Below are 26,082 nucleotides of genomic sequence, written 5' to 3'. Positions count from 1 at the left end.
TCCGTTTCGAAGTCTCTGTGTGGAGTGTGCATTTGTCCCCATGCGTGGTTTTCTCCAGGCACTAAAGTTTCCTGCTAAATTTCAAAAATATACATGTTAGCTTCATTACAGACTGCAAATTGTCCATAGATATGAACATTAGTGTGAAAAATTGTCTACCTGTGCCTTGCGATTGGCCATGCTAATTGGAGCTAGCTTGTCTATGAGCTAGTCCATTGTAAAGCTTTAAAAAATGACATCATCTTTATATTGAAAAACATCAGCGGAAAGCGTTATGCTATAGTTTCTGAGTTGCACAGCCTCAAATATTTTCCAAGCTCTGGCCTCTTCTTAGCCCAAGCTCCAGGTGGAAGTGGATGTGCCAGGCTTCGTTCGGTCTGTTAGCCCAGGCTCCGAGCGTAGTTAAACTCATTAAAAGTCCACAATGGTCAGGAGCTTGTGAGGGAAATTTCAATAAAAACATTGAATTGCAACTTTTGAACCGATACATTTTTTTCAAAAGAACTAAACACCATTAAAATGAAAATGAATCAGTCAGTAGAGAGACACTGAGCAGACAGAGGACATGCTGCCATCTTGGATCTTTGTCATTTGTAGATGAGATTAATATTAGTACATAAAAAATATGACTTTTAAGATTTTGTGGCAGTAATGCAATGTCCACCCTCCATCCCCTTGATAATGAACACTGCACACATTATAAGGCATGAGCCTCAACTTATTTTTCATGAAGTTTTATTAATATTTTCTTATGCATACAACAATGCATATCACGGTTTCACATTAAAGGTAGTATTTTGCCACATAAGCACATAAATTGAGATGGTTGTGAACTAATGTCGTTTTTTTCAGATGCCTAAAATGACATGAGATTAAGAATAAGAGAAACACATATTGCCAAATTGTGTTGACTGAAAGCCTCAGTAGCAAACATAAAACAAAATACCCATTGTGGCAGCTTGGACTGCTTTTTTGTTCGGCACAACTGATTGAGGAAAGCTTCATCATGTGTCTGCACTTCACTGAATGTCGTTCATCTTACTAAGGTATTTGCTTTCTTCACAAAGTGAAATCAGCTTGTATACACCATATACAAACTGAAAAGAAAGGTCAGAACAGATTGTTAATGAGAGCCCCACAACAATTTAAATAATCATACAAAAGAAAATCTATGATCATAAATAGAAATTCCAAATGCCTCTCAATATGACTCCCCCGATACTCTGTTCCACTGTTTTTGTCCGTTTTGATGACAATCTGGTGGTATAATAGTGCACGGTGTTGCCTTTTGTGCACAAAGTCTGATCATGAATCCTAGGCAGGGCCCCAACAACCAGCCATTGGATATGTCGAGATGCCATTCCCAAACCTGGATAAATGGGTGGATTTTGTCAGGAAGGGCATCTGGTGTATAAAAATTAATTAAGTTAAAATAATTAACTAAATTAAACCACCCTACCAAAAAACCCTTCAGTTTTCAAGAAACAACGTAAAGGTTTCCTGGGTTTGCAATACTGTTGCCCTTGTAGCATAAAACAATCATCACATTAGTAATTGCTGTGAAGTAGAACACTGTTTAGGCGTCTCTTAATGAGAGTGCAACACCTAAATGTGTCTTTTCTGCATCAAATGTCAGGAGTTGCTAGATTTTGTCTGTAACAAGACCAGTAGCTGTCAGTTCGGTTTAATGTCGAGCAATGGATTTAGGCTATGTAATTCCAAGGACAGAATGTCCGCAGAAACCATTAAGCCTACAGAATGAGAATATTTAATCATTTTGCATACAGTATCAATTTACCAGGCATGTAGACACACGTACAATTTTTTACATATTCCCTAAGAGAAAAAAACCCAAATAACATTGTATGCCAAACTGGTACCGTAGGTATTATCTGAGGTCATATTAAACCATTTTCCATACTTAATTTACTATTGTCCTTCATTAGTTACAAAACAATGATTCCACCATTTTCTGTTAACCTCACATTGGGGTCATTCCTATTAAAGTGGAAACCAGTAGTGTTCCTTCTTTTTAATTAAACGCTCAAGTTGATTTACTGTTTATTGAAACAATGTAGAAGCAAGCAGTAATCAAAATCTTACGATTATTTTGGTTGAATAGATGAATTAATCAGCTCTTTAGAATTTCTGGCATTTCACAATCAAGGGATTGTTTATTGTAGAATGATTCCCATCATTCCATCATAATGTACACAAAACCCTCCTCCGTGTTGTCCATTCCTAGAGATCTCATAGTGTGATTCTGAGCGCCTGTCCTGTTTTGTTTGTGTCATAAAAGGAAGACGCAGCACCACTAAAGGAAGTCAGCCTGAGGTTTGGCCGAGAGCTGTCTAAGTGTCACCTCTCTGTGAGCAGATCCAGTCAGTATGCAAGCGGTTTTTTGGGGTGTCGTCACATGACACTTGGCTAGATTGTCATTATAGTTCAGACACGCCTCATCAATCTCAAGTTGCCCGTTTGAGAGGCGTGTGGACATGCTGGTGTCTTTTTTGCGTTGCGGTGTGGAACCCAATCGATCCTTCTGATCCAACTGTGTACTTGACCGACACAGGTAGATCCTCTGTCGCAACATGGAAGTGTCTCTGTAAAGACACTCGCGAAAGTTGGGTTTACACAACAGGTAGACCATTGGGTTGTAGACAGTAGAGGATTTTGCAAATACAGCGGCAATGGCAAATGCAGAAGAAGGGACTTGTGTGGCATCACTGAAAGATGACCACATGGCCACACCAGCATAGGGAGTCCAAGCGCCAAGGAAGCCTATACACACTGCTACCGACAGCTGTGAAAAAGAATATAAACAAGCAGATGATACCATGCAAATATGCAAAATCATATCTTTATGCAGTGATATAGTTTTTTACATTAACACTTAGGGCCTGATTTACTAAGATCCAAATACCATGCAGTAAAAACAGCTTGCGCAATTCATAAAATAGCGTGTACTGTTAGTGGGCATGTTGCGTGTGATTTACTAACACTGCATGTGCAATTGTAAAGTGGTGCAGACTGCCTTATATAAATTACTATTATTTAAAGTTGTTGTATGTACTATATAGGGCTTTCACCACAGAGACACCTCTCATTTACTGCATATTCATGTTATCATGCTTTGAACTGTGGCGATTTGCCATGTTTTCAAAAATGCATGAGACACGTACCACTTTTTATGGGCATTTAAGACACATTTCAAAGTGCATCTTCAATGAAATGACTTGTTTTTTTTTTGTTTTGTTTTTTACCGTCAAAGGTGCGCTCATTGGAGGGAGGCTGCATTTACCCCGCTCAAGACTCAAAAAAAATGCATCATTTAGTTTTTTTCGAAAAATAAATATTTTAACAATATATTTTCCATATGAAAAAAGCGAACGTCAATACAAAAATGTTTAAAAAACATAAATTGAGTTTACCTCTTGAAAGGTAACTGCACTTTTTTGTAATTTTGGCATTTATTCACAATCATTATAAGAGACAAGACGACAAAAGTTTTTGTTTGTTTGTTTTTTTAATTCTAAAATATAAAGATTGTCTCGTTCTTGGTCGCTAGCAATGCAGCTAATGGGACCATCCATCCATCCATCCATCATCCATCCATCCATCCATCCGTCCATCCATCCGTCCATCAATCCATCCGTCCATTCGTCCATTCATCCACCCATCCATCCATCCATTTTCTACCTCTTGTCCCTCAATTCTATATCTAAATCACTTTAAAAAGGCATTCAAAAACCGTCAACAATACTTAATTTACATTCTGTAACCTGCATAAAAACCGAACTCGAGCAACATTGTTATTGTAAGAGTGAACTCTTTTTTTTTTTAAACTCTTTTTGTAGCGTACTAACACATCGGCGTGCTACTTACCGTATTAGCCGTAAAAGCCAACTACGGGAGAGATAAGCTAAGCTTCTACACCAGCACGTAATGTGTTTGAGTTTGTAAAGAATAAGACACTAATCTGTACTGACTAAAAAACATGAACAATCATATTACAGTACCTGTGAAATCTTAGCCCACAATTCACGTTTTGTTTGTACATAACAAGCTCGACATTGTAGTGTACGGTGATGTGCTGCATGTATCATGATCAATAGTATAGTGACTATTTCGATGGACAGTTATCCGTTTGGTCAAGCTGGCTGGGGATGTTTCCAGTTGATTTGGAAAATCCATTAATTCAACATAGCTCGGCTCAAAAGTTCCAGATTTGCAGCGTGACCATGTCGTACTCTCTCGGCTTCCATCTGGTCCAAAGTTCCAGGCTCTTCTTACTGCAATTTATCATCCTTAGTTTAAGAAAATATAAGGTTGTGAATCCTCATTTTTCCAAAAATAGTCGTCTTTGTTGTGGAACACACGGAGGCCATCACAGTGTATATATTTATATATTTTTTGTTTGTTTTACTTTTGTGTGTAGAAGTGGCTGGTTGGTTTTAATGTATTTAATGCCCTTTATGTTCTTTGATGTTTCCCTCTTACACACATGTTTATGTGTGCTATGGCTGTGAGTTTTTTTCTTCCTTGGCCTCAATTTGGACCCCCTCTCCAAGGGCCCAGGTTTAGATAGAATTTTTTTTTTCAACACCCCTGTTCCCAGCATTTACCTGTTTCTCACTTTTTTTGTCAGGGGCGCCGGAAGTTGGCAGACCCGTCAGCGATCCTGTTTTGTCTCCCTGTGATGTTTGTCTGATCTTGAATGGGATTTTGCTGAACATTTTAATTTCCCTTCGGGGATTATGAAAATATTTCTGATTCTGATGATACATGCAGCATGTCATGAGTGTATCTTGACAGATATCATACGCTGTTTGGCTCGCTGTTTACAAACAGAACATGAATTATGGGCTAAGACTTAACAGATATTGTAATATGATTATTCATGTTTTTCAGTCAGTACAGATTGGTGTCTTATTGCATTGTGTTGCACATTTGCATCACAATCTCAAAAGTGTTTCGTTTTGTCGTAGAAGCTAGTTTATATCTCGTAGTAGTTAGCTTTTATGGCTAATTCCGAAGTATGCCGATGTGTTACCACCCTAGAAAAAGATTTCCTCAGTGTTCACTTTTACAATAACAATGTCGCTACAGTTTTGTTATTATACAGGTTACGGAACGTAAATTAAGTATTGGTAACTGTTTTTGAAATGCATTTTTAAAGGGATTTGGAGGTCGAATTGATTGATCCTATTAGCTGCATTGCTCGCTACCTAGACGAGCCAATTTTTACATGTTAGACTGAAAAAAAATGGTCTTCTTGTCTCTCATGATTGTGAACGATAGGCAAAATTACAAAAAAAGTGCAATTCCCCTTTACCCGATGCAAGTCACTATTTTAGTAAATCAAATTTGCGTGTGCTATCAGGTTTACAAGTGTTTTAGGATACGCAACCCTTTAGTAAATCAGGCCCTACACTATGGAGACCCAACACTGTTCTCTTAACTTTAATCAGTGGTGGAGGTTTTTTCCCCCCTGTTTTTGTGTATACTGCCCCAAATTATTTAGACCCTTGCAAAATTTTGAATCAAAGTCTATTTTTATACAGTATGTTATTCAGTATACAGTAAATGGATTAATAAGCTCATCTTGTTCCAGAGGTTTGAACTGAAATATTCTTACACTGGTGCGGTGTCATTTAGTTTTGTGATATTTGTGTCCATTTTTAGCACTTTGCCTTTCCTTTCTTATAAATCGACAACATTTTAATAGTCATATACATTTTTGTAACAGGTAAATGATCAGCACAGTTACAGTATAAATAAATATGTATTAATTAATTAGTCATCTTTCTTATTCGCAAGCACATACCTAAAATAACTCAAGCTGCATTTAAAAGTTGATGCAAAAATTAGAGCGATTAACTATGTGCAGAGGTGGGTAGAGTAGCCAGAAATTGTACTCAAGTAAGAGTACTGTTACTTTAGAGATGTATTACTCAAGTAAAAGTAAGAAGTAGTCACCCAAATATTTACTTGAGTAAAAGTAAAAAGTATGTTGGGAAAAAACTACTCAAGTACTGAGTAACTGATGAGTTACCTGTATGTTTAATGATTACGGCAACAAATAATGCACAAAAACATAAAAATAGCAATGAGCAAATTCACAGCCAGGAATATCTCTTGAGCAACTAAAACAATATTATATATTAAATAATAATACATTAAAATAAAATAAAAATTAAGGCAAATTGAGCCACAATAACTTAACAGCACCATAGGCTCAGTAGGCATTGATTGATTGATTGAAACTTGTATTAGTAGATTGCAGTACAGTACATATTCCGTACAATTGACCACTAAATGGTAACACCCCAATAAGAGTTTCAACGTTTATCAATTACTTAATAAATGACCAAGTCGAGGTGATCTACCTCATATATACATATACATACACACATATCATATATATATACATACCTTTATATATACAGTATATAATTTATATTTATTTATTTTGCCGTTTTTGTTCACATGTTAAAGTTTTTTTAATGAATATTCATGCATGTTTAACATATAGATTCCTATCTTTAATGAAGACAAAAATATAAGTTGGTGTATTACCTGACAGTAGTGCTGATAACGTCCCGGTTTTCAAATGGAGGAGAAAAAGAGTTCCTCCTTCCTGTCTAATACATCATGAAAGTCGTTGGTTTTTGGAATCTTATTTGTCCAGCTTCCATATTCGTTTTTATACACTTTACAAGAAATACATTGGCGGCAAACTCCGTAGTTTGCTATCTTGTTTGCTATGGCTTTCGGAGACTCTTATTTTGTTAGCGCAGGCGCGATGGAGCGGCACTTTTATTGCGAAGACAGGAACTGTGCGATCAGTTTTTGGCTTAGGGTTGGAAGTACGGTTGAAATAAAAAGTGTCTTTTTTCGTTTACACTTTTGATTGATTCATTGATGGAGCGAAACTTTTATTAGTAGATTGCACAGTACATTACATATTCCGTACAGTTGACCACTAAATAGTAACACCCCAATAAGTTTTTCAACCTGCCGGGTTTTACGTTTGACGGTCGCGTGACCACCGGCTCTGTTTGATTGGTCCAACGTCACTAGTGACTGCATGTGATTGGTGAAACGCAGGCATGCGTAGTTCCTACTTTGAACGCGTGTCTGACAAAATCAAAACAAACAAAGCGTGCATTAACAGATCGATAAAAAAAAATAGCGAGTAGCGACCTGATTGCAGATAAATGGAGCGGAGTAAAAGTAGCGTTTCTTCTCTATAAATATACTCAAGTAAAAGTATGTTGCATAAAAACTACTCTTAGAAGTACAATTTATCCCAAAAGTTACTCAAGTAGATGTAACGGAGTAAATGTAGCGCGTTACTACCCACCTCTGACTATGTGTACACTTTATTATCCGATTAGTTGACTAATCATATACCAAAAATAATTGTTAGTAGCAGCCCTACTGGAGGACTTACCAACTTAATTTTCATTTATCGTCTGTTAATGGACTAACTGAATATCGGCCCAGGCCTCCCGGTAACACAATCAAATGCAGGAGAAAACATAACAAGAGTGACAAACATACTTTGGATGCGTAAAAAATAAGTTGCTCAAATCATGAGTCCTTGGTAATGTAAAATTAGCCATTCGCACTGACCTTGACAATAAGAGAGTGTGCACTGGTCGTCTTGGTTTGTGGTGAAACATGTTGCTGAACAGCTTGTCGGGACGCACGGACTGTCAGCAGGATGAATGTGTAGGAAAGAAAGATGATGGTGCAAGGCAAGGCGTAGCAAAAGACAAAAAGGCAGACAATGTATGACAAAGCTGAAAGCTCGTAGTTGGGTGCGTGCCAGTCAATGCAACAGGCTGTGCCATAGGGTTCAGAACTGTATCGACCCCACTGTGCCAAGGGCCCTACAGCAAACACTGATGCATAACCCCAAACTCCAGCCACTAGGAGGCGAGCATGTGACGAAGAGATTTTGTTGCCTAAAAAGACAAGCGACACAGTGAGGAGTTTTGCTGTTAAGCAGAGTTAGCATCTATGCTACTATTTCTACTCACCATGATTTGGAAAGCAAACTTTAAGGCAGCACACAAAGGAAAGGGCAGTCAGATTTGTCAGACTGCAGAGACCAAACAATACTCCGCACATCGCATAGAGCTGACAGGCGATCTCTCCAAACAGCCACCTGTATACAGATTTCATGGAGGATGAATGTAGTTTGGATTTCAGCATTTTTAAGCGTCAGTCAGTAAGTGGAAGAGATAGGAGATACCTGTGTGAAAAAGCTGACGGTATTGCCAAGGGGAATAAAGAGAGTGTCATCCCAAGGTCACTGATAGAGAGATTGATGATGAAGAACTCTGCTGGTTTCAAGGTCGAGCGCTTGTGATGTGCAACAAGTAGCAAAATACAATTGCCCACAAGGGACAGCACACCTGGAGAAAAAAAGAGATGGGCACCCGTTCGGATTTTTCACCCTAAGCAAAAGATTAAGGTAGCAGGCATTACTTTTTGAGTGAACTCACTAAATAAGATGTAGATTGAGCCCATGATGACATCATGCTCCTTGGAGATAGTGGAGGCAAACACAGCAGTTGTTTTTGATGCATTTCCCATCTAGAAGGTTGTGGACATTGGCTCACTTATACCTTTGGAATATGCTTGAAGAAAAAATATTTCAAACAACACATGCACACCGTGTAGCAATATTTCGTCACTATGTATGGTCTCTGTATAAAAATACATCTTCATGTTTAAGCTCTGCACTGTAAACTGTATAAGGGTTTTGTCTGATCGAATGCAAAAAAGTTGGAAACTTTTTTTGAAAATGAGGACAATTCTTAATACTCTAATATAATGAAGAGTGCACCACATTGCATAATAGAACAAAAGAAAAAAAAACACTTTGGATTTACACCAGGAATATGATACAAAAGATTGTGTACTAAAGTGCAAAACTATTTTAGTGGGTCAGGCCCCATTGGCGGGTAACGTGTTGCAATCAAGATTTTCATTATTCGTATCTACACTATAGTGTTCATGTTGGAACAATGCACCAGCCTGAAGCCTGGTGGCAGCAGTGCTTAATTTGATTAACAGTCTCCCTGTTCTACACACTAAAAGTAGTACGTAACACATGTGTACAGACCTCTTGGGGTGGATAGATAAGAAGTTTATGACAGGAATGAAAATAAAAAATGAGGATTCGTCAGCAACAAGGCAAACAACTTTAGATAATCAGAAATATAAGACCCTGAAGTACCACAAAGCATACATAGCTTTTAAACACACACCGTAAAGACGGTGTGTGTTTTATGCCATATTACTCCTCTTTGCAACATCCTATCTCTGTGAGATGGGTTTTTCTACTGTTGCTGCAGTAATAACAAAGTACAGATCCCATCTTAATATTGAGCAATAGTTTAAAGTAGCAATATTACGTTTTTCATTAAAAATATACTCAAGTGAATGTACAATAAACCATATGAAATGTGGGGGTTTGGGTTCAAAGTGTTTTTTATTGTCTTCTGGATAGACTTTATGTTCAGGGAAAGTAAATGCAAATATATACTTCCATCCCTTCTGATAGGCTACAATATTGTTTACAATTTTGCACAAAATAAACAAAGCAAAAAAAAACATAGCTCTTTTTGAAAAGGAATATGATGATACAGCTGACAAGTGACCAATAGTTATAGTTTTAAAACATTTTCAATGTTATTGTTTCAAGTTCATGAAAATGCTGTGAATCATTTGTACTCTTTTTATGTGTATGGTCATTTCTCATTTACCCATACTTGCCAACCTTGAGACGTCTGATTTCGGGAGGTGGATGTCGTGGTCGGGGGTGGGGCAGAGGTGGGGTTGGGGGTGTGGTTGGGGCGGGGGGGGCGTGGTTAAGAGGGGAGGAGTATAATTCACCAACTCGAGTATTTCATATATATATATATATATATATATATATATATATATATATATATATATATATATATATATATGTGAAATACTTGACTTTCAGTGAATTCTAGTTATATATATTTATTTTATTATATATATACATAAAATAAATAGTTGAACTTCCGACGGCACCTATCAAATACACAGTAATAAAAACAGTTGTTCTACTAACTGGACTGTGCTTGCTGGTTACAAAAAAAAAACTACAACGCTTACCTTTCACTATTTGAGTAACCTTTGTTCTGCCATTTGCGTACTGGCGAGCGATCTCCGAATCCGGGAACATATCCTTCATAGATTTGTTGTAGACATCCGCAAATGAGAACGGGATGTTGCTTCCAGCTATCAGCATAGCCATCTTTTTCTCAGCATAAGTTACACGATCGGGTCTCCATTTTGCGAGGTGGCCCATAATACTGGGTTGTGCTGTGGACGCTTTGTGCTTCGCTGACCGTTCATGACTGAGTATATCCGTTCGGCCTCCGTGTTCAATGGAGAAGTCTGTTCTACAAAATTTACAGGCAACATACCGCTTCCCCTTCAAACTCTCCTGGATAAACTGAAATTCTTGTTTCCATTCGTTTTGGAATTTGCAAGCGTATTTCTTCATTTTGCTCGTCGACGGTGTAATATATTGGGTTTGCGTCAATAACCAGGCGACGTAATGCAGTTACGTCTCTTTACTGTGGGCTTCAGAACAGACTCCCTAATGCATATGTTCCTTGACTGCACTTAAATGTAGAATATATGTAGAATATATTTATATTATTCATATATTATATATTATATATATAATATATTATATATATTATATATATAATATATATAATATATTATATATATGATATATTATATATATTATACTCCTCTCTGAGCTGCCACCTTATCGTGGTAGAGAAGTTTTTGTGTCCCAATGATCCTAGGAGCTATGTTGTCCGGGGGCTCCCCCTGGTAGGGTCTCCCAAGGCAAACAGGTTCTAGGTGAGGGATCAGACAAAGAGCAGCTCGAAGACCTCTATGAAGAAGACAGAACATGGACCCAGATTTCCCTCGCCCGGACGCGGGTCACCGGGGCCCCCCTTATGGAGCCAGGCCCGGAGGTGGAGCACGATGGCGAGCGCCTGGTGGCCGGGCCTGTTCCCATGGGGCCCGGCCGGGCACACCCCGAAGAGGCAACGTGGGTCACCCCTCCAATGGGCTCACCACCCATAGCAGGGTCCATAGAGGTCGGGTGCAATGTGATCTGGGCGGCAGCCGAAGGCAGGGCACTTGGCGGTCCAATCCTCGGCTACAGAAGCTAGCTCTTGGGACGTGGAACGTCACCTCACTGGGGGGGAAAGAGCCTGAGCTAGTGCACGAAGTGGAGAAGTTCCGGCTGGATATAGTCGGACTCACTTCGACGCACAGCAAGGGCTCTGGAACCACTTCTCTCGAGAGGGACTGGACCCTCTTCCACTCTGGCGTTGCCGACAGTGAGAGGCGACGGGCTGGGGTGGCAATTCTGGTTGCCCCCCGGCTTAAAGCTTGCACGTTGGAGTTCAACCCAGTGGACGAAAGGGTAGCCTCCATCCGCCTTCGGGTGGGGCGACGGGTCCTGACTGTTGTTTGTGCTTATGCACCAAACAGCAGTTCGGAGTACCCACCCTTGTTTGGGTACACTCGAGGGAGTACTGGAAAGTGCTCCCTCGGGTGATTCCCTTGTCCTACTGGGGGACTTCAACGCTCATGTTGGCAACGACAGTGAAACCTGGAGAGGCGTGATTGGGAAGAATGGCCGCTCGGATCTGAACCCGAGTGGTGTTTTGTTATTGGACTTTTGTGCTCGTCACAATTTGTCCATTACAAACACCATGTTCAAACATAAGGGTGTCCATATGTGCACTTGGCACCAGGAGACCCTAGGCCGCAGTTCCATGATCGACTTTGTAGTTGTGTCATAGGATTTGCGGCCTTATGTTTTGGACACTCGGGTGAAGAGAGGGGCGGAGCTTTCTACCGATCACCACCTGGTGGTGAGTTGGCTGCGATGGTGGGGGAGGATGCCGGACCGACCTGGCAGGCCCAAACGCATTGTGAGGGTCTGCTGGGAACGTCTGGCAGAGTCTCCTGTCAGAGAAAGTTTCAATTCCCACCTCCGGAAGAACTTTGAACATGTCATGAGGGAGGTGCTGGACATTGAGTCCGAGTGGACCATGTTCCCCACCTCTATTGTCGAGGCGGCTGATCGGAGCTGTGGCCGCAAGGTAGTTGGTGCCTGTCGGGGCGGCAATCCTAAAACCCCTTGGTGGACACCAGAGTGAGGGATGCCGTCAAGCTGAAGAAGGAGTCCTATTGGGTCCTTTTGGCTCATAGGACTCCGGAGGCAGTGGACAGGTACCGACAGGCCAAGCGGTGTGCGGCTTCAGCGGTCGCTGAGGCAAAAACTCGGACATGGGAGGAGTTCGGGGAAGCCATGGAAAACGACTTCCGGACGGCTTAGAAGCGATTCTGGACCACCGTCCGCCGCTTCAGGAAGGGGAAGCAGTGCACTATCAACACCGTGTATGGTGCGGATGGTGTTCTGCTGACCTCAACTGCAGATGTTGTGGATAGGTGGAAGGAATGCTTCGAAGACCTCCTCAATCCCACCAACACGTCTTCCTATGAGGAAGCAGTGCCTGGGGAATCTGTGGTGGACTCTCCTATTTCTGGGGCTGAGGTTGCTGAGGTAGTTAAAAAGCTCCTCTGTGGCAAGGCCCCGGGGGTGGACGAGACCCGCCCGGAGTTCCTTAAGGCTCTGGATGCTGTGGGGCTGTCTTGGTTGACAAGACTCTGCTGCATGGATTGGCAGACCGGGGTGGTGGTTCCCCTCTTTAAGAAGAGGGACCGGAGGGTGTGTTCCAACTATCGTGGGATCACACTCCTCAGCCTTCCCGGTAAGGTTTATTCAGGTGTACTGGAGAGGAGGCTACGCCGAATAGTCGAACCTCGGATTCAGGAGGAACAGTGTGGTTTTCGTCCTGGTCGTGGAACTGTGGACCAGCTCTATACTCTCGGCAGGGTTCTTGAGGGTGCATTGGAGTTTGCCCAACCAGTCTACATGTGCTTTGTGGACTTGAAAAAGGCATTCGACCGTGTCCCTCGGGAAGTCCTGTGGGGAGTGCTCAGAGAGTATGAGGTTTCGGACTGTCTTATTGTGGCGGTCCGCTCCCTGTACGATCAGTACCAGAGCTTGGTCCGCATTGCCGGCAGTAAGTCGAACACATTTCCAGTGAAGGTTGTTCTCCGCCAAGGCTGTCCTTTGTCACAGATTCTGTTCATAACTTTTATGGACATAAATTCTAGGCGCAGTCAAGGCGTTGAGGGGTTCCGGTTTGGTGACCGCAGGATTAGGTCTCTGCTTTTTGCAGATGATGTGGTCCTGATGGCTTCATCTGACCGGGATCTTCAGCTCTCACTGGATCGGTTTGCAGCCGAGTGTGATGCGACCGGAATGAGAATCAGCACCTCCAAGTCCGAGTCCATGGTTCTCGTCCGGAAAAGGGTGGAATGCCATCTCAGGGTTGGAGAGGGGACCCTAGCCCAAGTGGAGGAGTTCAAGTACCTAGGAGTCTTGTTCACGAGTGAGGGAAGAGTGGATCGTGAGCTCGACAGGCGGATCGGTGCGGCGTCTTCAGTAATGCGGACGTTTTACCGATCCGCTGTGATGAAGAAGGAGCTGAGCCGGAAGGCAAAGCTCTGATTTTACCAGTCGATCTACGTTCCCATCCTCACCTATGGTCATGAGCTTTGGGTCGTGACCGAAAAGATAAGATCACGGGTACAAGCGGCCGAAATGAGTTTTCTCCGCCGTGTGGCGGGGCTCTCCCTTAGAGATAGGGTGAGAAGCTCTGCCATCCGGGAGGAACTCAAAGTAAAGTCGCTGCTCCTTCACATCGAGAGGAGCCAGATGAGGTGGTTCGGGCATCTGGTCAGGATGCCACCCGAACGCCTCCTTAGGGAGGTGTTTAGGGCACGTCCAACCGGTAGGAGGCCACGGGGAAGACCCAGGACACGTTGGGAAGACTATGTCTCCCGGCTGGCCTGGGAACGCCTCGGGATCCCCTGGGAAGAGCTAGACGAAGTGGCAGGGGAAAGGGAAGTCTGGGTTTCCTTGCATAGGCTGTTTCCCCCGCCACCCGACCTCGGATAAGCGGAAGAAGATGGATATATATTACATTATATTATTTATAATTATCATTGTTTATTGTGAGCAAACTGTGGTGCTGAATTTCCCCCAGGGATCAATAAAGTACATTCTATTATATTCTATGTACAGTAGATGGCAGTATTTTCCTGTTTAAGAGGGTCACAACATTGCTGAGTCAGGTCCGCATGGAGTTGGAAGGGGTGTGGCCTCCAGCTCCGCCCGAATTTCGGGAGATTTTCGGGAGAACATTTGTCCCGGGAGGTTTTCGGGAGAGGCGCTGAATTTCGGGAGTCTCCAGGAAAATCTGGGAGGGTTGGCAAGTATGCATATACCACAGCTTATTACATCCAAGCCTGATCGTGGTAAACTTAAATTTTAACCAAATGAAATCAATGTTATCATTACTTACTCCCTCTCATTAAAATTACAGTAATTGACAACTGTAAACATTGTAATAGTGTTAATCAATTTACGCAAATTAGAATTTTTTTTTTTATCTGTTAAATATTTTCATAGTTAGAGCATACCAACTGTTCATTAGAGTCCTCTCAATATGAAATAAAACCTGTAGTCACCTTTACACTTGGTTCACCCAATAAAGTAGCTTTAAGTGTGTTCTACTGTAAATTGCATTACTCACCAGTAACACAGAGGACCCTCCAAGCATCAATGCAATATGACCACTATGTGGAATAAATACATTGTGATATCCTGGGTAAATCCTCCAAGTTAAAACTGGGCTTTCATGTGCTGTAAATTGGTGAACTTGACATTCCCAGCTACAATAATTAGCCGTGTTGTTAGTTTTACGTATCCCATGTTGTCATTCCACATCACTTATGCCAAAGGCTCACCAATGTCATGTGCAGCTGATGATGTCAAAGATGAAGTGCATCAACAGAGTTCATTACCACTTAGTATTGCTCTGGCAGCTGCTGATACAGTAGTCGATAGTAGTCTTATTAGCATTGGTAGCAAGTGGTGCGCAAAATCCCATCAAGTCTTTGTATGTCCTACATCTTGTTTTTGACAAGTCTTAGCCCAAATTTTCACCAATGTTGAGATTTGTTATTATTATTATTATACTTTTACAGCCGGCTGCAATGTCAGCTGTAATGTAACAAGTTGGCAGGTCATGCTAGCAGCGCGGTAACCTTCAGTTTCCATCAAAACAAGCTAGATTCCCACCCAGGAGGCCAACAAGTACTTGGTCCAATTGTTATTTTCTCACTAGACTGTTTCTCCCAGCTTGAATCTCAGTCTGAGGACCAGGATAGGAGATGTGTAGCGTCATTATGAGGAACCACTGCACATGCCTGGACTGGATATTTCTTTGGTGGTGTCTGCCTCAAGACGGCACTCAAGGCTGTGCCCGGCTTTGGCTGGGCTGTACAGGCGGCCTGCTTTGTCTTCATCCATCAGTGTTTGGAGAAGGACAAGGAGCACATGGAGAACCTGCTCAACCATTTCTGTGACATGAAAGAGCCCGTGCAACTGCCTCTCTTTCCCAAGGGCACCGGCCTCACCGAAAATACGAGAGTGAGGAACCATAATTACACCTTCCAGAACAACCTCCCGAAATACGAAATACGTGCTGCATCCGCGCACTACCGGTTTCACTTTAATTATGGAGCAGCTACGAAAAAGAAACAACCCGGACACCGTCCACAGCATCACTGGGGCATACCCCAAGAACGTCCCGCAGACAAAACATCACCTCATACTGGGCTTTTCCCCCCGCGAAATCCACTTCTACACGCGCCGCTATCCTGTGGCGGAACTGCCTGCCTCCCACGCACACTTTGAGTCTTTGTGTAAGGAGCAGGAGGTCCGTCTGTGAGACTTTTACTTCGGCCAACCACGGGGCTTCAAGTGTGAGAGCGTTGTGTGCCGCCGTACAAGTCGGAGCTGCTCCTTGCTGTCCTGGAGTGCTCTCATTGTGCTGTGTTTAATTGATCTGTGGCTATGGGCTGCCTTCAGTCTCTATTTGGCGGTCATGGTGCGGGTGTTTGTCGCCTAACAGAAACTGGTCGGCGGGCTGGAGCTGCTGGGGCCTGCATGCCATCTCTTACTGGGCATCCATGGCTGCCAATGGCGACGAGAAAAAGATCAAGTGAGGACCCGTTAAGGTCCCTTTTTAGGTCAGCCATACATTTGAAAAGCGAATAAAACCAACTGACCTCAGTGAATACTGCTTACAAGGATGTGTTGACTCCATCCACTGTGATCCGCCATTTTGTGTACCTTTTGTTTGCTCCCCCGAGCATCGTATCACATAAACCGCAAGATTATATTTCGATACTCAGGAACTGCAACCCAATTTTCATGTTTTCATGTAACTGCAGATCCAAAAGAGTTTAGTTTGAATATTCGCCGCTCGAATCAGTACAGCCACAAAGAGAAAAAGAAATTGGGGCGGCGTGCCTTGGTTGGTAGATTAGAGGGTTCCAAGTTCAATTCCCACTATCGCCATCTTCGTCACTGCAAAACACTTTGCCCACCTGCTCCTAGTGAGACCCACACTGTTTTAAATGTAGCTTATAGAGGCAGATAATGGGTGTCACTGTGTAAAGCGCTTTTAGTCTCGAGAGAAAAAAACGTGCTATATACATTTAATTCACTCCACTTCACTATTGATAATGCAATAGTTGAAAATGAAGTGCATAAAAGCATTGTTTCGTCAAAACTTGGTCACTTTGATTGTCACAATGAAATTAGCACCAAGAATAGCTGCCGTGTTGTTGTTAGCCGTGTTGTTGTTAGCAGCAGTGTTCATCGTTAACCCAGAAATGAAAACCCTGTTTGGTAAATACCTTTTGTTTTATTTTATAACGCCACAATATTTGAAGTGCGATGGGGCAAAGGACGACTGTATTAGGAATCACAGACTGTCAGGTAATAACCTTAGCATGGAAATCTTTTTCAGTTGTTGCAGATTTTATCTCATCTAATTTGATTGTTGTACTTTAATAATGAGATGATTAAAAAATGTAACTAACGCAGGGTGTTGTACGGATAAATAAATACATATTATCAAGTACTCAATAGTGATTCTATTCAGAGGGTGTCTCATAAAATCTGTCCCCCAGAGGGAAAAGGACATAACATAACAAAGAAGCATAGTTATGAAAACATGCATCTTTGCAGTCATACATGATTGCACCAGACACTGCAATATTAACATATGGCATGCAGAATAAATGCATGCTCAAGAATCCAGAGCATGCTTCAGCGTTAATAAATAATCCCTAATAGGTTGTTATAACAATTCGAGCAATGACGTTTGTCTTGTTTTGAGTCAGACATTTATTCTAGGTAATCAATGTCTTCTATTGCCGGTTCTCAAAAAAGGAGACAATTGCAACAGTATTGATCATATCGCTCTGCATGATAAATGGATGGACAATAAATTGGAAATCACAGAGGAAACGATGGTGCAGGAGACACGTGTAGCAATAATTGGAGTACTATTAGAGATGATTCCGATGCACCATTGTCTCTCAAGGACTTAGGCAATCACAAGAGATAAAGAGGAAAGGTTCATTGTTCATGAACACGGGTCCAAGTGGCAAAAAAAGAGTGAAAAAGGTCAATGCTTGTTTTTATACCTGTTCAGTGCACGGTCATGTCATAATGAGTGCTACTATGAGTCAGATCTTTTATCATCACATTGATTTTACATTTTTCCCCAATATATCAGTATTGATAAGCATTTAAATGATTTTTTTTTCATTTAAACTGTTTTAAGGGCATGGGTTATCATGACAGCATTTTAGATTCATTCAGTAAGTGCATCATCATGATCCAGAAATGTAGAGATGATCTAAATTATATGTATGACAGGAAATCTATGATGCATCTTGATGTCTTTAGAAGTGATGGGGAAAAATACCTCCGGCGTAAAGGCAGACAGATGTGCCTGCGGTCCACTCATGTTAACACTGAGGAGCTGAGCTGTGATACTGCTGTTAGCAAGTCAACCAGGCATAATAACTCTTTTATTCAGCCATGATTAACTGCACTTTTTGAACAAGGGACACTAACTTCTGGATGATGTTGTGGGAAGTCAAGTTGTGGATTTTTATTAACATATCTGGCAAGGCCACTTAATTCGCTTCTCAAGCTTAGTTTTGTATTTGTGGAGAACTTTTTGCATTCTGATATTTATCGTTATCAAAAATCTACCATACAATTTTTGGACAGCTGCATTTTCTTTAAGATAACCATATTCTGCATTCACAGTTAAATATCTTAAAAAGGAACTGCACTTTTTTTGTAATCTTACCTATCATTCACAATCATTACGAGACACAAGCAGACAAAAGTTTTCTTTTTTTTTTTGCAGTCTAACATAAAAATCGGCTCGTGTTAAGTAGTTAGTAATGCACCTCATGGGAACAATCAATTCTACCTCTAAATCACTTTAAAAATGCCTTCAAAAACCGTCACCAATATTTGATTAAAGTTCTGTAACTTGAATAATAACCAAACTGTAGCGACATTGTTATTGTAAGAGCGAACACTGAGGAACTCTCTCGAGCATAGTCACCATGAATTGATTAACGTGGACCCCGACTTAAACCAGTTGAAAAACTTATTCGGGTGTTACCATTTAGTGGTCAATTGTACGGAATATGTACTGACGTGCAATCTACTTGTTAGAGCCAAATACTGTACTCTTTCTGTCCGTATAAATTCATGACGTCACTAAATGGGTTGGCTCAAGGCCAAGTGCCAGTCTACTTAGGGAGGAGCTGGAATCTTGCTCAGGTGTTGCTGAGTGGAGGCGCAACAGTTTTTGGCTATGCCAGGCTGGGGAGGCACAGCTTCGTCCACCGAGGCTGCCACTTCCGGTGCTTCCTTCTGCATGGGCTATGCTGCTAGGGACTGGTCCAATGACAGAAAAGATCCAACGAGTGAGTGACCCCGCATAGATTTATATGACCCACCAGCTTGAAAATATTTTGGTACTGATGGCCACATTGAAGCGTTATTCAGCTCCAGCATCGCCGCCGCGTCCTGTCCTGGCGTCAGCTACGACATCGCCGTCGCAACCTGTCCTACATTCACATTCAGCGCCGCCGCCGTAACTTCCTGTCCTGCACTCACATCCAGCGTCGCCGCCGTAACCTCCTGTCCTGGAGTCACCTCCAGCTTCGCCTCTGCAACCTCCAGCATCCCTGCCGCACAAGCGGCCAAGAATGTGGCCGTTCCGTGGTCGCCCTCCCCGAGAGCTGTAGTGGTGGTCAACTCGTCCCCGCCATCTGACTTTGATTGTTGCGAGAACACACACAGCTTGGCGACCCACGCCTTGTTCTCCTTCCTCCCTCCTGTGACTTTGGACTTTTTAACTTTTTATGTTTATTCTATAACATTTTGTTGGGGGGGGGGTATTCTGCCACAGCTGGTTACACCAGGCCATGCCTTATTTTTAGTTCTCCTGTGTTTAGTGTTTTAGTTCCTGTCCTGCGCTATTATTTTGGTACCACTTCCTGTTGTGTTGGTGTTTTTCCGTAAGCGTTTTACATCTTTCTCTGAGCACTGACCCACACCTGCTTTCTATTAGCAATTGGGTCTAAGTCAATTCTGAGCCACCCTTCTTGGTCGGGAGTTTGGTTAGAATAAATAGACATTACGGTGGACGCGCTTTCCTCCTACCGTGATTTTTTTGATGTGTTTCAGCATTCTGTTTTGTTGTTTTGCAGCCTGTCAGTTTTAGTTTTGTTTTTGTATAGCCTTCCCTATACATCGGTGCCCTTCTAAGCGGTACTCGTCTTTAGTTTGTCTTTGTCATTACATTAAATTGTCGTTTACCTGCACTTTGCTTCCTCGGTCTTCTGCATCCTAAGAACACACCAGAATCGCCATCATGGGACCCGAGCGTCACATTAAGATATAAAACATTTAACATGCTTCCATTGAAATTTAATAAAGAGAAATTTTTGAAATGGAATTATGTTTTATCTCCCTTTTTCTCTAACGACAGTCTCGTCATCTCCAGCCACCTATATTCTCCAAATAAAAATGTACTTTAACTCAACATTTGGCCAGTTTAGGTGTGATATTTGGGTCACTCACAGTTGGGCTGTATTTCACTCCCTTAGCGCTGAGCAGTGCAACACGTATCCAAGGACCTTGTGCAATTTAATGCACCGTTTTCACCCTTGCTCTGTCTGTAACTGCCTCTTCTACTCAAAGTGACTGACAGTAACAAACAAATGCCACTATAGTAGAGTATTTACACCACAGCTTCACAAAGTGGCTGGAGGCTTTTCTTTCAAACAATGTTGTAAAACATCTTATATAATGACTCTGGATACAATGCAGATCATTAGCGGTACTACACATGTAATTTACCTGTTTGTTTGGACCTATTGAGGCGTTTTCGGGGGATGGCGTGGCGCGGTTAGAAGAGTGACCGTGCCAGCAACCTAAGGGTTCCTGGTTCGATCCCCACCTTCTACCAACCTAGTCACATCCATTGTGTCCTTTGGCAAGACACTTCACCCTTGCTCCTGATGGGTCGTGGTTAGCGCCTTGCATTGCAACTCCCGCCAGCAGTGTGTGATCGTGTGTGTGAATGGGTGAATGTGGAAATAGTGTCAAAGCGCTGTGAGTACTTTAGAGGTAGAAAAGCGCTATACAAGTAAAACCCATTTACCATCATTATTTCTCTGACCGGAGTTACTTTAGTTCCTGACATATACATTTGAAAAATACAGATATTACTAATGTATTTATCAATGTTTTAAAAAAAATGTCTCTTTAAACCCTATGATGGAAGTAAAATCAATCAATCAATCAATCAATCAATCAATCAATCAATTTGTATGTATATGGACCTAAATCACAAGTGTCTCAAAGGGCTGAAAATATTGTTGTGTGATTGTCAGCTCAGTTGGTAGAGCGGCCGTGCCAGCAACTTGAGGGTTGCAGGTTTGATCCCCGCTTCCGCCATCTAGGTCAATGCCGTTGTGTCCTTGGGCAAGACACTTTACCCACCTGCTCCCGGTGCCACCCACACTGGTTTAACTGTAACTTAGATATTGGGTTTCACTATGTAAAGCGCTTTGAGTCACTTGAGGAAAAAGCGCTATATAAATATAATTCACTTCACTTCACTTTTTTTTTTTTTCCAAGATGGCGCTGCTGTAGTGGCTGCTGTAGGCAGGAGCTCTGTGCTCTTGTGTCATCCTTTTGTGTTTCCCTCTTGTTTTCATGTCTTATTATATTTTTTTGCCTTTTGGTCCGGGACCCTTTGGGACTGTGTGACAAGGGGTGGCACTTTCGTGACCTCTGCGGTGCTTTTTTTGTGGACCTCTGGATCTGCCTCCCGGGAGCCTTTTGGCCATGGAGACCAGCTGCTGGGTGTCTGCCACATCGGAGTCGGTTTGGATGTACTGGAGGAGATGCGGATGAAGGGACAGGGCTGCGGAGCTAGCACTGAGCGCTGGGACGGAGAGGCTTCGCGGTGTCTTGACTGGGTGAGCAGGTGTCGGACACCTCAGTCACCTTGGACGTATCCTCGCTCATCCATTCGGACTGGACACTGGCCGAGAGTGGAGTCGGCTGTCTTGGTTGCTTTGTTGGGTCTGCTTCTGTCTCTGACCATGCTCCCTCCTCCCCAGCAGACGATGGCGTGGAACACCGCAGAGGCCACCACAGTGGATGTTTCTTTTACTTTTTATTCATAGCTGTATGTAGAAGTGTCTGGTTGTATCTGCTGCTTTAATGTCTTTAATGTCCTCTGTGTTCTTTGATGTTTGATGTTTCCCTCTTACACACATGGAAGAGGGATGTGTACCATGGTTATGAGTTGTTTTTTTATTTATTTATTTATTTGTATTTATTTTTTATTTTTATTTTTTTTCCCTTGGCCTCAGACTGAATTGAATTTAATTATATTTTATATAGCGCTTTTTTCTCTAGTGACTCAAAGCGCTTTACATAGTGAAACCCAATATTTAATGTTTACATTTAAACCAGTGTGGGTGGCACTGGGAGCAGGTGGGTAAAGTGTCTTGCCCAAGGACACAACGGCAATGACTAGGATGGCTGAAGCGGGTATCGAACCTGCAACCCTCAAGTTGCTGGCCCAGCCGCTCTACCAACCGAGCTATACCGTCTGCACCTCCTCTCCAGGGCCCAGGCAAAGACCGATTTTTTAAATTTTATTTTAATCTTCTATTTTTTTCTCCCCCCCTTTGTTTACCTTTATCTCATCTTTTTTGTAAGGGGCGCTGGAAGCCGGCAGACCCGTTAGCGATCCTGTTCTGTCTCCCTGTAATGTTTGTCTAAACTTGAATGGGATTGTGCTGAAAATTTTAATTTTCCTGAAGGAACTCTCCTGACGGAATAAATAAAGTACTATCTAATCTAATCTAATCTAAACTTATTTAATCTTCTCAATGTCTAAGCTAAACTGTTAAGTGCACTTCAAAATTCAGATTTTCCCAATATGTCTAATCTTCATGCCACAGGGTAAAGGCAACAAATAATGACATTTTGAAAAACTAGCATGCCATCAGCATCTTGCAACAGCTACCTCCACTTCATCACACAAACAAATTACATAAACCCAACATGATCAACAATAGGAAAAATAAACAACAATGTTTTTATATACCGTATACCGTATTTCTTTGAATTGCCGCAGGGCATATAGTATGCGCCTGCCTTGAATTACTGCCGGGTCAAACTCGCTTCGCAAAATAATTAGCACATGCTTAGTATTACCGCCTGGTCAAACTCGTGACGTCAGGAGTGACACTTCCCCTGTCATCATTTTCAAAATGGAGGAGGCTGATTTCAATACCAGTAATTTGAAATCGCATAAAGGGAAGAAAATTAAGAGCTATTCAGTAGGATTTAAGGTCCAAGCTTACATAACACTCAAATTTTTACTGCATGCCTTTGGTAAGTGCCGTAGTAAGAAGAGGTTTTAAAATAATTAGCGCATGCTTACTTTTACCGCATGCCTTTGGTAAGGGCAGTAGTGAGAAGAGGTTTTAAATTAATTAGCGCCCCGGCGGCAATTCAAGGAAATACGGTATACATTTATGTATAAAAATACAGTGTGTATATATATATATATGGTAACACTTTAGTATGGGAAACATATTTACCATTAATCAGTTGCTTATTAAAGTAACAAATACTTAATTTAGAGTTATTTGGACACTAGGGGAACATATAAGGGTTAGGATTAGGGTTACTAATAAGCAATAATTCTGAGGTTATTGAGGAGAGACTCTTAATGGCTTACTAGTTGTATGATAAAGCCATGCAAAATAAGGCATTAATAAGTACTTAATAAAGACTAATTAAGAGTCAATATGCTACTAATGTACATGTTAATAAGCAACTAATTAATGGTTTTATTAATTTTGTGTTCCTCATACTAATGTGTTACCATATATACACATAAGCAGTTTTTTATTCAAGGCACGCACAATTTAGATTTCCTACTTCTCTTGTTGTGAGGCTACCGCATACAAGTCACGTCTCGCATCTCACAGAACCTCGACAACAAAAGCTGGCGCGTGCATTTAGACAGTGCGCGCTAAAAATAGTGAGATCATGGCAGTAACCTGTCCCAAAGGTGGCAATAAAACAAGGATAATAACTTTGAACTAAAAATAAAAGGGTGTTTTCTCTTGATTGGTGCACAGAAGCAGGATCAGTCATCTCATCGCTCATCCAGCCATTGTGATGTCTGTGCATCCATCTCATCAACATAATAGCCATCACAACCTATGTTTGCTACTTTCTGATTATGTGGACCTTTTGTACGGAGAGACTAAAAATATACATCTCCTCGTCTGAATCTGCTCTTGGCATTTGTACATCAATCCCAAGTCAATATATAAATGCTGCAGTAGATTTGATGAAAAATGAAACCATAAAATATTTTTAAACAATGTTATTAAAATGTATAGAGACACACATGTATTTCCTACTGTGATCTGCAGGCTATAGAGCGAACTAAGTGTTCGGCATTGATGCTTACCTTCCAGGGAAGAATGGCTTATCTTCTGGTAAACGCATGGAGCCCTGGTGGCTAGGATGAATTGAAAGGAGCTCGGACAGCCAGTGAGGAGATGGAGAGGAGGACTGAGCATAACAGAGAGAGGGAGAGAGTGTGGGAAAGGAGGAGAGGGAGAAAAGAGTCCAGTTAAGGTATGCTTCTCTTCCTCTTCACTGACACACACTCGCACACACATCCAGCCAGGTGGATGCTGTCATACAACACATTGTCAACATCATTGTTGTGTGGGATGATGACTCAAAGTACCATTCATCATCTGATTTATTTTATCCATACCAAGGTGATGTCTTACATGCATACTCACAACCTACTGTGTTTCTTCCCTTATAAGATGCCTGAATCATATGAGATACATCAAGTGAAGTGAAGTGAAGTGAATTATATTTATATAGCGCTTTTCTCTAGTGACTCAAAGCGCTTTACATAGTGAAACCCAATATCCAAGTTACATTTAAACCAGTGTGGGTGGGAATGGGAGCAGGTGGGTAAAGTGTCTTGCCCAAGGACACAACAGCACTGACTAGGATAGCGGAAGCGTGAATCGAACCTGGAACCCTCAAGTTGCTGGCACGGCCACTCCACCAACCGAGCTATACCGCCCAAGGGTGTACTCCCCTTTCAGGGCTGGTTGTATGTTTGTACGGTGTGTGCATTCTTTTATCCAGTTGTGTCTGTTGCTTTCAGAACTTGTATCAATTGTATTTATTGGTGTCATTTAAAAAATGTCTTTGAATATTAATTGTTTTAAGAGTGATATTACACTAGAGAAGGGATTCATATGACCCCCTTCCTCGGTGGATCTCGCGTAAGAGGAAGGTGGGGAGGGGGGGGGGTCATTTTGCAATGCAGTCTGCTAAAAATGGTGGAAAGCGTCACTTAACATAGCAACTGACACTATGGTTAAAGTTGTAATTGCCACAAAACACATTGTATTCAACACTCTACTGCCATCTGGCGGCTAAAGTGGATAGCGCACGCCCCCAGTTTGTCACGTTTCATGTGTCAGGTAAACCGCGACAAAAGGAGGCCCTACTCAGTGGCATAGAGTGTACGCCCTGAGATCGATAGGTTGGGAGTTCAAACCCCGGCCGAGTCATACCAAAGACTATAAAAAATGGGACCCATTGCCTACCTGCTTGGCACTCAGCATCAAGGGTTGGAATTGGGGTTAAATCACCATAAATAATTCCCGGGCGCGGCACCGCTGCTGCCCACTGCTCCCCTCACTTCCCAGGGGGTGATCAAGGGGATGGGTCAAATGCAGAGGACAAATTTCACCACACCTAGTGTGTGTGTGTGACAATCATTGGTACTTTAACTTTAACTTTATATGAATCCCCTTCCTACTGTATGAAGCAAACATGTTTTGCATATTTTTTTCAGATTATGTCTTTAATTAATTACAAGCTAGAATAAAAGATGGTTTTCTAAATATGAGCTGCTGTGAAAAATAGATATTATGCATGTGTGTTTTGATAATAAAATATAAATAATAATAAATTGATCAAAATAGTGCCGTCAAATTATAATTTTTTCTAATCAGATCAATCACCCTTTTGAATTTGGAATAATCATAATTAGAGGGGCTGTTTGCAACATTCCAACTTCCCAATCTAGTATACACAGGATATCAGGCCCTCTCATGGCTTGTCGTACGTTATGACATAATTACGTACGTACATAACACGCATTGGCTTAAACTATTGTTAGCTAGTAATAGCAATTTGGATAGCTAGCGTTAGCTGTCATTGAATGTATATTTTATCATAACAACAACATGACCGCAATTTGTTCGTTAGTCCTCTTGGACTACTTTAGTATGTTATATACGCGCTCCCTGAGCGTGCATATTGACAATACCGGGTGAGTGACCACTGTAAACACCAATCATGATAAAAAATGTATTACAAAAATTTTG

The 26,082-nt window shown here is 41.8% G+C and overlaps 1 protein-coding gene, 1 long non-coding RNA gene and 1 pseudogene across 2 annotated transcripts in view; 2 read left to right on the top strand and 1 right to left on the bottom strand.

Annotated features, from left to right (window-relative positions):
- The window catches only part of LOC133554857 (uncharacterized), a 29,446-nt gene extending 5,196 nt beyond the window's left edge, over positions 1-24,250 (top strand). The window contains exon 3 of the long non-coding RNA XR_009807232.1: positions 24,133-24,250. This is a non-coding gene — a long non-coding RNA (uncharacterized LOC133554857). The remainder of the gene's footprint in view (positions 1-24,132) is intronic.
- On the bottom strand, positions 736-24,225 carry LOC133554855 (opsin-5-like). Its single transcript, XM_061904080.1, has 6 exons — positions 24,126-24,225; positions 8,517-8,607; positions 8,264-8,426; positions 8,049-8,176; positions 7,639-7,973; positions 736-2,803 (listed from the first exon to the last, which is right to left on the bottom strand). The coding sequence occupies exons 2-6, from the start codon at positions 8,605-8,607 to the stop codon at positions 2,315-2,317; spliced, it is 1,206 nt and encodes a 401-aa protein (XP_061760064.1). The 5' UTR covers positions 24,126-24,225; the 3' UTR covers positions 736-2,314.
- On the top strand, positions 14,439-16,233 carry LOC133553939 (lysocardiolipin acyltransferase 1-like; annotated as a pseudogene).
- Positions 24,251-26,082: the final 1,832 nt, after the last annotated feature.

The sequence above is a fragment of the Nerophis ophidion genome, linkage group LG06 (assembly GCF_033978795.1).
Source record: "Nerophis ophidion isolate RoL-2023_Sa linkage group LG06, RoL_Noph_v1.0, whole genome shotgun sequence".
Taxonomy (NCBI): Eukaryota; Metazoa; Chordata; class Actinopteri; order Syngnathiformes; family Syngnathidae; genus Nerophis; species Nerophis ophidion.
This window is presented reverse-complemented; position numbering and strand designations above follow the sequence as displayed.